The 14,046-nt window shown below is 38.9% G+C and overlaps 1 protein-coding gene across 1 annotated transcript in view; it reads left to right on the top strand.

Moving 5' to 3' along the window:
* The window catches only part of LOC122028537 (tRNA 2'-phosphotransferase 1-like), a 31,578-nt gene extending 17,789 nt beyond the window's left edge, over positions 1-13,789 (top strand). Inside the window, exons 5-9 of the mRNA XM_042587379.1 lie at positions 1,094-1,148; positions 1,236-1,358; positions 12,589-12,645; positions 12,731-12,867; positions 13,542-13,789. Coding sequence (XP_042443313.1) covers positions 1,094-1,148; positions 1,236-1,358; positions 12,589-12,645; positions 12,731-12,861 — 366 coding nt within the window. The 3' untranslated portion in view covers positions 12,862-12,867; positions 13,542-13,789. The remainder of the gene's footprint in view (positions 1-1,093; positions 1,149-1,235; positions 1,359-12,588; positions 12,646-12,730; positions 12,868-13,541) is intronic.
* Positions 13,790-14,046: the final 257 nt, after the last annotated feature.

Genomic DNA, 14,046 nt, shown 5'->3' on the forward strand with positions numbered 1-14,046 from the left:
GTTAGTTAACTATTCATGTCTCTTATGTTATAGTTACGTCAAATTATCCCAAAACAAAAAAACAAAACTCGTGTATGCTCTACGTCAGGATCATTTTCTTAATTAGTTAGTAATTTTAGTACTTTAAGGGAGCTTGCAAATGAGGTATGCCATATACAATGTCGTATGCATATTTAAATACTTGCCTGGATTTCCATTGGATAAAATCAAGTAAAATAAGGATACAGTAAATCAAATTAAGGTTTATCACCCAAAAATATATTAAGGTTTATGTTTTTGAAGATCCTCTCTTGGTAAGTATTTTCATGTTATTCAAGAAAATTCAAGTGTAAGCCCATGAGAATAGAATGCTTTTCATGAGTGATGCAACCCACATTGTTGAAATGACAAAGTAAATTTTGTTATTATTCTTGAAAGCTTGGCAACATGTGCATGGACACATTTGTCTGAGGCAAGGGCTTCAAGAGACAGCTTGGAGCTAGAGTTAGTTTGGTACATTCTAGCTTCTTTTTATATTTATTGTTATTATTTTTGTAAAGCCGAAAAGCTCTTGTACACCAACAACAATAATGTGTGTATCCCAACTATTTGAAGTTTGCTTAAAAAGATCCTTGTTTATATCCATAGTAAATCATATTTCTGTGCGATTCCTCAGTGCAATGCACGAAAGGATTATGATAGGCATGAGGTCTCAGGCCTGATGTTTAAGAACCACATCAAGCCCACTGATTAAATACTTACTACTTGCTCCTTTATCTTCTTCTCTACTTCCATCACTTCTAAAAGGCAAGAAACTATCACTCCATCACAGACAACTGAACTCTTTTGCAATTATATTTTTTTGCTAGAAAGCCTCCTAGTGACTCTAAGAAGCATAAAATGGGCAAATATGAACTTGAAGGATCAAGTATGAGATGCCTACTAGTTTTGCTTTTGGGTGGGCAAGCTGAATAAGTGCATCCATGCTTTTCTACTTAACAAAAGCTTGTTTTAAGTTTTTCCCCAGTCTGGATGCTATATCAGTTAACACTGTCTATCACATGCTTTGGGTTCTTGCCTTTTACTTGTTTGTTTTTTGTTTAATTTTTGGTAGACTATCAGCTCAGAAAGTCTACTAAAGCTAATCCTGTCAGCCGATCGAGTTCCAGGTAAAGACAATAAACATAATGACCATTGGTTTTTATTATAAAGATCCTGAGATTGTGAACCCAATTGCTAATTAATTTACTTTATAGTTTGTGTTCATGGAACTTACAGAAGAAACCTGGAGTCAATTTTACAATCTGGTCTTAAGCGAATGACACGGCTACATGTACACTTTTCAAGTGGTTTGCCTTCAGATGGAGAAGTAATTAGTGGTATGCTTAAATAAAAATTTTCTTGCTCTGGTAATTTTGTTTCTTACTGAAATATTTGGGTATGGGGTATTCTACTTTTTGGACTCGTCATTCATTTCATTGGAAGTGTTGGTGTTCTGTGGATTAGGATGAGGAAGTCCAAAGTAACTACTTATAACCAAGGCCTCTTTATCTTTTGCTGGTTGAATCAAGGTAGTTCCTTCCTAGGTTTGCTCACGCAGGTGTGCCCTTGGACTTACTGCGGCTTCTTTGTGCCTATAGCCAAGTTAGGACTTGTTCTTTTGCAAATTCTGGTTTGTTTAATACCTTCAATTCAGAAGAACAAAAGGGGTAAAGTGCCTGGTTACAAGATTGTTACCTGGACGTGGGTAAATTAACCAAACATCTCTTTGTATGAGCTATTATATCATAACTAGAAATACCTACTCCGACCGAGATGCAATTGTAGCCACTGATCAAATTGAAGCCCCCGCTGTTGGTTTTGCAAAACCAACTGACTACCAAGGCACCTCAACAATCTTAACCATCATCAAGCAAAATAATACGCAAATCCAACTCGTTGTCCAAATAGCAGAAGCGTTACGAGAGATACAAGAAAAATTGAAGAAAAATGGCCACCAGAACAAGAACTGAGCAGCAAGTCACTGCAACTCCTTTATTTGAAGATCAAATTCGAGATTACCGAAGGAATCAACGAAGATTCTACAATACAAGACAAACAACCAGTCGACTGGGAAGACGCCTTATGGGAAGAACAAATCAAGGTAATACACTTGAACAACAAATTGACCCACAAGTATAGTTATAGCTATCCATGCAAGAGAGAGCTGCCATAGTGCCAGCAAAGGTACTCTATCATTCCAGACGTATATGTGCATAGGTCAGAAGAAGCCCTTCTAGTAATTGATGGCAATCAAGTGGATCGAAGTTTTATCCAAGGAGAAAGCTTTAATCAGCTGCAACAAAGCAGGATGCAATATATACACCTTGGCGTTCTTCAGGTACGCATACAAATACTACATAGGCAAAGGGAAGGCACTATAGCGTTAATAGTATTTCGAGATAATCGATGGCAAGGAGACCAAGCTATTTTGGCTACTATGGAGGTGGACTTAACCCAAGGAAGCCAAATGATTTATGTTATCCCTGAAATTATGCTTACTATTGGAGACTTTTTCAGAAATATTCAAGTCTCAATACTTACTAGGGGCTATGAAGCTTGGCACAATGGAGAAGCCAACCTCCTTATCACAAGAGGACTGGTAGGTAGGCTTTCTAACACCCCTAATGTTGGCTTTGCTTATGAAATACAAGGAGTGGTTGACTACCTTGCTACGCATGGAGTAAATGCCTTACCGAATCGCAACCAATCCACAAGAAGCCTATAAGGCTTAAATTGGGTCATACAACCCACCCAGGCAATAATTCCCATGCAACCATCTGAAGCAAATAGTCGGAATCTGATGGACGGGAGAATTTCATTAAGTTTTCATAACTACAAAACGCCGCAACCATCAAAACCACCTACATATAATGAGAAGGATGAAGAAATTCAGGGCAATTAAGATGCATCACATGCTATAGTTGTCCTGGTTGAACAAGCACTTAGTGTATTCGTTTATCAAGATGACCCTGAGCCATTATATAACAACAACAATACGGAGGAAGCAACGGTTTCTAATAACTTCCCCTTTGTTTTGGCACGCAAGTTAACTCCTAATGCAGTCATCCCTATCCAAAGAACTCCTGGAGCTGTTGGTTTTGATTTAGCAGCCAGTAAAGCAGAAACGATATAGCTCAGAGGGCGCAGTCTAGTATCCACTGGACTATGCCTCGAAATTCTCTGGGAATCCTATGGACGAATTGTAGCAAGATCAAGTGCAGCATGGAAGTTCGGCATTAATATTGACGCTGGGATAATTGATAGCGATTATAGAGGTGAAATCCTCATCATGGTTTTAATCATTCTGACTTTCCTTTTCAAATTAACCAAGGTGATTGTTTAGCACAAATTATTTTTGAGCAACTTCTTATGCCAACAATTTATGAAGCGACAAGCCTTTCTCCAACCACACGAAGCCATCAAGGTTTCGGACTACCACTTACAACTAATAAGGACCATCATAAAAGGCATCCCATATGGGACACCTTAGGAGAGCCTAGTGGTAAGTTCGACTACTATGTTAATTATGCACTCCTTGACCCCTTGCCAGATCTAGAGCTCCCAGCACCATCTTGGGATGATGATACAATCACTACAACTCCATCCATCCTTAACCAACTGCTACCGCGAGAAAAACATTTGGCTTCAGTCTGCCTTGAGGATACTATACTCCAACAGGAACGTTCACCAGAAAACCATGCAGGGATTACAAGCCCATGGGCCAATGTACCCCGGTCCATAGACCTTTCTGTCGAAAGTACTGACATGGAGGACGAGTTCTTTGATCATATCCAATATTTGGCAGACTTAACCATACCGTTTGCTGAGCCACCAGTTTGGGACCCCTCTCATACTACGGATTGGATCAACCCATTCGCAATGGAAGATGGTGGGGATGAAGGAACCCAACTTCTTGCGGTTGGTTTTGAAACAACAGAAATGGAATACCCTATTCTGAAAAGACTAATGGAAGTAACAACCGCCCAAGATGTGGAAAATCCATTACAACAAGTATATTCAACAAGCACGGTTATCTCACCCTACCGACCCCCAGAAGATACAGCTATGGGACCACTTGGCTACCCCCAGCAAGAGCCCAGGATGGCCCACCAAAGTTTCAAACCATATACAAACAACCTCCAAAAGCTAAGTTCAAAGGAGGGCTTAATAATGAATTATGGACACTCCCATTAGCTCAGCAACATGGAGGAGCTCTATTCGTTATTCCAGAACAATTGGGTCTTTTTGATGATGCATTCACCCGATGGGAATCAATTACCAAAAATCATATATCCAACCATGTATTTACGGGCACCGAAGACAAAATTGAGTACATTGAAAATTTACTTAGGGAAATAGAAAAAATTACATGGATACAATGGAGAATGAGTTATACAGCCGAATATGATGCTCTCATCCAAACAGGAGAAGGAAGAGAAGGTACGCAAAACATTTTATCACAAATACGAAGAGTTTTTTCTGCAGAAGACCCATCACAAGGATCAACTGTTATACAAGATACTACATATAAAGATTTAGAAAAATTCTCTTGTGATAACGTAAAAAATATTGTCCAATACATTAATGATTACATACGGCTAGCAGCCAAAATAGGACGTCTTTATGCAGCAATAGAGCTATCAGAGAAATTCTAATTCAAAATGCCAGGAGACTTGAGCAACCGAATCAAATTGGCCTTTGATGAAAAATACCCTGGATTAACAGTAGGAGTATTCCCCAAGGTTATCTTTGCACATAAGTTTCTTGAGCAAGAATGTAAAGATGCGGCGTTCAAAAGATCACTTAAAAATCTCTCTTTATGCAGCCAGATACCAATACCAGCTTATTATCAGAGTAAAGGGCAAAAGAAATTAGGTATCAGACAGTCTAAAACATATAAGGGTAAATCTCATGACTCCCATGCGAGAATTGAAAAAAAGGAAGCACTTACTGAGAAATAAGAAATGTAAGTGCTATCTTTGTGGTCAAGAAGGACACTTCGTTAGGGAATGCCCAAATGAGCGAAGAAATATTAAAAGAGTTGCGTTATTTGAACAACTAGATATTCCTGATGATTGTGATATCCTATCTGTACAAGAAGGAGAAGCCCAGAGTGATGCAATTTTTAGTATTTCAGAAGGAGAAGACGATGCAGATGACTTACAGAGGTCTATCTAAACCCTACATTTAAACTCTATATATATGCTTGAGCAAATAGATGGCGGGTATAAACCACAAATTAAAATCTCCGAAGAACAGTTAAATTGTTTTCATGATTGGAAATTGAATGAGCAGATCGTGCCTCCCCTATCTACAATTTGTACTTGCTGCAAAAGAGAAACCCCACAGAGGGCTAGGATCCATTGCCTGGATGCTTTTTAACAGTCTGCAATCTTTGCGGACCTTATTGCTTTAACAAACAGGTACTAGTTGCTCCATCACCTCCTACCCCCTTTTTTCCCAAAAATTTAATACAGGATCAAAGATATTATATAGGCTGGTGTGAAGGGGAGATAGAAAGGTTACAAAGGGAGGTAGCCTACTATAAAGCGCAAGTTGAAGAACTATTGTTAGAAAAAGACTTGCGGAAGGATTTTCAAACTATGATGGAAAAGAAGAAGAGAATGAAGCTGCAAATATGCTTCTTGAAGAAACAACCAATAAAGTAACTGTAGTACAAGGCCCAAGAATGGCTAGGCAAGGAAATGAGCAAATTGGAGCTTTATAACACCAACCCTACAAGAGCTCAAGGGGCATCCAGACCCGAAGGCACAGGACCAGATGACGAAGGCGCTATAGGCCCTTTGTATCTAGCTCAACAATACCAACAACAACTCAACTCCTTGCACAACTCATACCCAATCACGTTTGATGAAAGGACAACGGATTGACCAAACTCTCCATGAATTACAACAAAGAGCAGCAATCCAAGCAACAAATTCCCTCCAACAGCCTAAGCTGCTTCATGTACTAAAAAAAGCAAGAATGCTTACGAAGGAGTTCTAAGGATAACTGGTGGGGCGATTGATACCTAGCTGTCAAACAGGTTGATGGACAACTTGCCCAAGTGGCCCACCTATTGCAAGATGATGTTTCTAGAATGAACTCCTTCCACCTTTGATTCTGCAGACGTGGTGGACCCTTCAAATCCAATGACTCATCCCAAATCTTTAAAGAAGATTCGCCCTTATCTATGCTTTTTCTTAGGCGTGCTAAAGAAAAGATTCCCTGTAAGTGGTTAGTGTACTGTAAAGTAAAGCATATGCGTAGTGTGGTGTAAAGTAGACGCATATGCGTAGTGTGCTGTAAAGTAGAGATTTCCTCTTATTTTGATAACGGAGCATGTGACGATGGGGCCCAATGAGCACCCGACATCCGCGCTATAAATAAGAGACGTTTCCAACCCTTGCAGGGCATTCAAGCAATACTTGAGCCCTACTTGGGAAGCTTGTAAGAAGATCCTTGAAAGTAATAATAACTGTGAGTTCTCTATCTCTCTCCTTATTATTATTATTTTCTTTGTTCCACACCACGCCACCCATAATCTGTTCCACACCACGACACCCATAATGGGCTCTTGCTGGGGGTAGCCAGATGGTCCCACAGTTGTATCTTCTAGGGTCAGTAGGGTGAGATAACCGCGCTTGTTGCATATACTTGTTGTAATGGATTTTCCACATCTTGGGTTGTTGTTACTTCCATTAGTCTTTTTAGAATAGGGTATTCCATTTCTGTTGTTTCAAAACCAGTCGCAAGAAGTTGGGTTCCTTCATCCCTACCATCTTTCGTTGCGAATGGGTTGATCCAATCCGTAGTATGAGAGGGGTCCCAAACTGGTGGTTCAGCAAATGGTATGGTTAAGTCTGCCAAATATTGGATATGGTCAAAGAACTCGTCCTCTATGTCAGTACTTTCGCCAGAAAGGTCTATGGACCGGGGTACATTGGCCCATGGGCTTGTAGTCCCTGCATGGTTTCCTGGTGAACGTTCCTGTTGGAGTATAGTATCCTCAAGGCAGACTGAGGCCAAATGTTTTTCTCGCGGTAGCAGTTGATTAAGGATGGATGGAGTTGTAGTGATTGTATCATCATCCCAAGATGGTGCTGGGAGCTCTAGATCTGGCAAGGGGTCAGGGAGTGCATAATTAACATAGTAGTCGAACTTACCACTAGGCTCTCCTAAGGTGTCCCATATGAGATGCCTTTTATGATGGTCCTTATTAGTTGTAAGTGGTAGTCTGAAACCTTGATGGCTTCGTGTGGTTGGAGAAAGGCTTGTCGCTTCATAAATTGTTGGCATAAGAAGTTGCTCAAAAATAATTTGTGCTAAACAATCACCTTGGTTAATTTGAAAAGGAAAGTCAGAATGATTAAAACCATGATGAGGATTTCACCTCTGTAATCGCTATCAATTACCCCGGCGTCAATATTAATGCTGAGCTTCCATGCTGCACTTGATCTTGCTACAATTCGTCCATAGGATTCCCAGAGAATTTCGAGGCATAGTCCAGTGGACACTAGACCGCGCCCTCTGGGCTCTATCGTTTCTGCTTCACTGGCTGCTAAATCAAAACCAACAGCTCCAAGAGTTCTTTGGATAGGGATGACTGCATTAGGAGTTAACTTGCGTGCCAAAACAAAGGGGAAGTTATTAGAAACCGTTGCTTCCTCCGTATTGTTGTTATTATATAATGGCCCAGGGTTATCTTGATAAACGAATACACCAGGTGCTTGTTCAACAAGGACAACTATAGCATGTGATGCATCTTAATTGCCCTGAATTTCTTCATCCTTCACATTATATGTAGGTGGTTTTGATGGTTGTGCCGTTTTGTAGTTATGAAAACTTAATGAAATTCTCCCGTCCATCAGATTTCGGCTATTTACTTCAGATGGTTGCATGAGAATTATTGCCCGGGTGGGTTGTATGCCCCAATTTAAGCCTTATAGGCTTCTTGTGGATAGGTTGCGATTCGGTAAGGCATTTACTCCATGGGTAATAAGGTAGTCAACCACTCCTTATATTTCATATGCAAAGCCAACATTAGGGGTATTAGAAAGCCTACCTACCAGTCCTCTTGTGATAAGGAGGTTGGCTTCTCCATTGTGCCAAGCTTCATAGCCCCTAGTAAGTATTGAGACTTGAATATTCTGAAAAAGTCTCCAATAATAAGCATAATTTCAGGGATAACATAAATCATTTGGCTTCCTTGGGTTAAGTCCACCTCTATAGTAGCCAAAATAGCTTGGTCTTGGTCTCCTTGCCATCGATTATACCGAAATACTATTAACGCCATAGTGCCTTCCCTTTGCATGTGTAGTATTTGTATGCGTACTTGAAGAACGCCAAGGTGTATATATTGCATCCTGCTTCGTTGCAGCTGATTAAAGCTTTCTCCTTGGTTAAAACTTCGATCCACTTGATTGCCATCGGTTATTAGAAGGGCTTCTTCTGACCTATGCACATATACTCGATGATGGGTGTCATCTCATCTGGAATGATAGAGTACTTCTGCTGGAACTATGACAGCTCTCTCCTGCATGGATAGCTGTAACCGTGCTTGTGGATCAATTTGTTGTTCAAGTGTATTACGTTGATTTGTTCTTCCCATAAGGCGTCTTCCCAGTCAACTGATTGCCTGTCTTGTATTGTAGAATCTTCGTTGATTCCTTCGGTAATCTCGAATTTGATCTTCAAATAAAGGAGTTGCAGTGACTTGCTGCTCAGTTCTTGTTCTGGTGGCCATTTTTCTTGTTCTTCTAATATTTTATACGGATCAATAAAAACCCTGAACTTGCCTTGCTTCTCCTTTGGCCTTGCTGCTGGTCCAAGGGATAGATTTTTAAGCTTTTCAATTAAATCTTCAGGCAAAGGGGGTGTTGAAGGCTTTCCACTTTTTTTCAGTAGTCTTTAATTCTTCTTGTATCTCTCGTAACGCTTCTGCTATTTGGATAAGGAGTTGGATTTGCATATTATTTTGCTTGATGATGGTTAAGATTGTTGAGGTGCCTTGGTAGTTAGTTGGTTTTGCAAAACCAACAACGGGGGCTTCAATTTGATCAGTGGCTGCAATCGCGTCTCGGTAGGAGTAGGTGTTTCTAGTTATGATATAATTGCTCATAAAAACAAGATGGAGTAGGATGAGGAAGTCCAAAGTAACTACTTATAATCGAGGCCTCTTTATCTTTTGCTAGTTGAATCATGGTAGTTCCTTCCCAGGTTTACTCACATAGGTGTGCCCTTGGACTTACTCTGGCTTCTCTGTGCCTATAGCCAAGTTAGGACCTGTTCTTTTGTAAATTCTGGGTTGTTTAATACCTTCAATTCAGAAGAACAAAAGGGGTAAAGTGCCTGGTTACAAGCTTGTTACCTGGACGTGGGTAATTAGCCAAACATCTCTTTGTATGAGCTCTGATACCAAGTAGGTGGATTATTGGTAGCGTGGTGTAGAACGGATTATGGGTGGTGTGGTGTGGAATAGGGAAAATAATAATAATGAGAGAGATAGAGAACTTACAAATATTATTACTTTCAAGGATCTTCTTACAAGTTTCCCAAGTAGGGCTCAAGTATTGCTTGAATGCCTTGCAAGGGTTGGAAACCTCTCTTATTTATAGCAGGGATGTCGGGTGCTCATTGGGCCCCATCGTCACATGCTCCGTTATCAAGATAAGAGGGAATCTCTACTTTACAGCACACTACGCATATGCGTCTACTTTACAGCACACTACACATATGCTTTACTTTACAGTACACTATCCACTTATAGGGAATCTTTTCTTTAGCACGCCTAAGAAAAAGCATAGATAAGGGCGAATCTTCTTTAAAGATTTGGGATGCGTCATTGGATTTGAAGGCTCTACCACATCGGTTGAATCAAAGGTGGAAGGAGTTCATTCTAGAAACATCATCTTGCAATAGGTGGGCCACTTGGGCAAGTTGTCCATCAACCTGTTTGATAGCTGGGTACTAATCGCCCCACCAGTTATCCTTAGAACTCCTTCGTAGGCATTCTTGCTTTTTTAGTTCATGAAGCAACTTTGGCTGCCGGAGGAAATTTGTTGCTTTGATTACCGCTCTTTGTTGTAATTCACGGAGAGTTTGGTCAATCCGTTGTCCTTCGTCAAACGTGATTTGGTATGAGTTGTGCAAGGAGTTGAGCTGTTGCTGGTATTGTTGAGCGAGATACAGAGGGCCTGTAGGGCCTTCGTCATTTGGTCCTGTGCCTTTGGGTCTGGATGCCCCTTGAGCTCCTGTAGGGCTAGTGTTATAAGCTCCAATTTGCTCACTTCCTTGCTTGTCCATTCTTGGGCCTTGTACTGATGCAGTTACTTTACTGGTTGTTTCTTCAAGAAGCATATTTGCAACTTCGTTCACTTCTTCTTCTTCTAGGTCTTTTTCTAACAATAGTTCTTCAACTTGCGCTTTATAGTAGGCTACCTCCCTTTGTAACCTTTCTATCTCTCCTTCACACCAGGCTATATAATATCTTTGCTCCTGTAATTAAATTTTTGGGAAAAAAAAGGGGTAGGAGGTGATGGAGCAACTAGTACCTGTTTGTTGAAGTAATAAGGAACCCTCTGTAGGGTTGCTCTTTTGCAGCAGGTACAAATTGTAGATTGGGGAGACACGATCTGCTTATTCAATTTCCAGTCATGAAGACAATTTGATTGTTCTTCGGAGATTTTAATTTGTGGTCTATACCCGCCATCTATTTGCCCAAGCATATATATAGAGTTTAAATGTAGGGTTTGGATAGACCTCTGTAAGTCATTTGCATCGTCTTCTCCTTCTGAAATATTAAAAATTGCATCACTCTGGGCTTCTCCTTCTTGTACAGATAGGATATCACAGTCATCAGGAATATCTAGTTGTTCAAATAACTCAACTCTTTTGATATTTCTTCACTCATTTGGGCATTCCCTAGCGAAGTGTCCTTCTTGACCACAGAAATAGCACCTACATTTCTTATTTCTCAATAAGTGCTTCCTTTTTTCAATTCTCGGATAGGAGTCTTGAGGTTTATCCTTATATATTTTGGACTGTCTGATACCTAACTTCTTTTGCCCTTTACTCTGATAATAACCTGGTATTGGTATCTCAGAAGTACCATGAGAACCATTTCTTGACCACCTTCTAATAATGAGACATGAGACCAAGGTTTAAAATCTCGACCCGTCGAGTTTCGATCCCGAATTTGAACGATATGATTCTGGTATCCTATCATATCATGCCGATACAAATTCAATATATTTTTCTAAAATTTCAAATATAAATGTATATTAATTTATTAATATTTGATTATTAAATATGTTTTATATTTTGAGATTTTGAGATGTTGAATTTATATTTTAATATTTTCTCATAAGATAATGCCTATTAAATTTTTATTTTTTTTAAAAAATAAATAATTCCTAAATTTCAAAACTAAATCTAAAATTATATAAAAACATTTGAGAGGCTGAAAATAATTATAAAATTATTTTTTTACTGTAGTTGTAAATTTTTAATTTTTAAAAATTTATTTGAAATGTTATGAATTATATTAAAAAAATAGATTAGTTTAAGTTTATATTTAATTTTAAAATTATTAAAATTTTTTAATTATTTTATAATATATTTATTAAATTTTAAAATTATTTCATTTTTTTATTATTTTATAGCTATTATTAATAATTTTTTACCTATACAAAATATATATTTAAAAATAAAAAATTAACTAAACCAAAACAATTAAATTTTAGGAATATACAAAATTTTATTAGAACTTTTTAGAATTTTAAATAAATTTTTATATATTTTAATAGGATAATAGGATTTTAGGGAGTCAGTTTGGACTATTAAAGTTAGGTGTTGATCGATTTAAGTTGGGAGCTGATCTCCTCTATCCACCCGATCGTCGGCATTGTCCAAGCGAGCCGAAGATGTCAACGCTGTTTCCCTTGTCTCCCCACTGCTTTGGTTATCTGTCTCCTCCACTCTCGCGCGTCTTGCCACATAGGCACAACTTCCGTCACGGCGCCCTCCACCGCAGAGTGTCGCAGCGCCCTTTGCGACCCCCGTAGAGGGTCACAGCGCCCTCCGCGACCCCCATTGAGGGACGCTGCGAGGTCGTTGCGTAGCGCCCTCTATGACCCTCGCAAAGGGTTGTAGGGTCCTTCGTGACCCCCATTGAGGGATGCGGGGAGGTCGCTACTCCCCCCGCAGCTCGCGGCAACCTTGCAGTCACTGCCGGTGCCGATCCCACATCAGAATGATAAATACCATCTTTTCGGATGGCATGCCACGATATTTCAAACCTTGCATAGGACACCAAAACATTGAAGATTTCAGACAAATTTTGAGCTTGTGATATATCCCTTATTTTGATGTTGGTGAGATTCTATGTTTACATTCAAAATCTTTGAATCCAGCAAGTTTGTTTTTGGTTATCGTGGTCTTTCCTGTCATTTCCATAGTAATTGATGCGTGTGATATTATAGTTGGGTTTTTGTTCGTTGTTTTTTTTAACAACTTGCATTGTTATCAACAAATCTACTATTACTATTATTGCCTTTGTCATCTCAGGAATGCGACGGGATGTCAATGTCTTGATCCATTTGGATGTTAAAAAGGCATTACAAGGTAATCCGTCATGTCACCTGAAGCTTATTCTGGGTCCTTGCCTTCCATCAATGTTTTGACAACATTTGTTATGACTGATTCACAGAGGGAATGAAACTCTACATTTCTGATAACAAAGTGATCTTGACCGAAGGCTTTGATGGTGTTGTACCAGCCAAATACTTTGAAAAGATAGAAACGTGGCCTGGGAGACAAATAATTCCATTTCAACTATAGCTTTAGGTAAACATTATCTGTCTTATCCTTTTCTTGTGATTAAATGGAATATAAATGGTATGCATATCAACTGAGAGAATTTAATGAATTGTTAACTATATCTTTCTGTTTCAGCCTTGTGTTCGTTGAACTATTTTAAGTTGTATCTACCCTGAGAATACTTGCTTGACAGCTAACCCATCCTGTAGATGATGACTAATAGGCAGACTATTAGGACTGGAAAAGGCATATGAGAATCTCTCACTATAAAATAATTCTGAACGAAGTGCTTATGAAAAGATGACCACAGAAAAGAATAAAGAAATAGAAAGCCATCTAGCTGATACTTGCTGCCTCGATGTAGGGTAGTGAAGTGCCTTTATTGTTCACCAAAAATGATACATATTAATCATTACAACAAAATTTCGATAGTCTGTTATTTAAAGGGCTGGAAATACAGAAAATGGCCATCGTCTAAAATCTTTTCGGAAACCTGTGGCATTTTATTAGTAATGAGTCGGGTGCATCTTTGATCACGGGTTTAATCTGTTGCTTTGTGATTAATGGTTGAGGATGATATTGAATTGCTAGGGACATAAATTTGACTTCTTTTTTTTTTTTTGTAGAGTTTGGACAAATTTTTCAGACAAAATGTCCTTTTCATATAAATTCATACCTTTTGTCTTTTTTTTTTTCTATAGGTTGACCTGCAGCTTTTATCGATTGATAACAATCATCAACGGGATCCAATTCTTCAGTTGCCGACTCAAATGCTGTCCTCAATTCTCTCAATAATTCTTGTCATGTGATCACTAGCAAAGCATCTAACACTTGAGATTGCTGATTTATGGAATCGAACAATTATTCCAATGTAATTAAATTGATGGGGAATGAAATAGGAAATTTATTCCCGACTTTGGTTCATAAAATTAAATCATTTTCTTTCCTATGGTTTTTAGAATGGTATAAGTAATAGATAAAGAATAAATCTCCATAATGATGAAATATACCTTTATGTAACACGTAATGGTTTGCCAATCTATTTGATTAACTCAATCTGGATTGCCTATTTAACTGGCCTAGTCTGACTAGTTCAACCTATTTGGCTCACCCTTCTCTCTCGGTCTATCCATTCAAATTGTTCTGTTTGATCTGCCTTGCTATCATGGTCTGTGCTACCTGCTCACTGACTCACTTGGTCCACAA

Source organism: Zingiber officinale, chromosome 10B, assembly GCF_018446385.1.
Source record: "Zingiber officinale cultivar Zhangliang chromosome 10B, Zo_v1.1, whole genome shotgun sequence".
Lineage (NCBI taxonomy): Eukaryota > Viridiplantae > Streptophyta > Magnoliopsida > Zingiberales > Zingiberaceae > Zingiber > Zingiber officinale.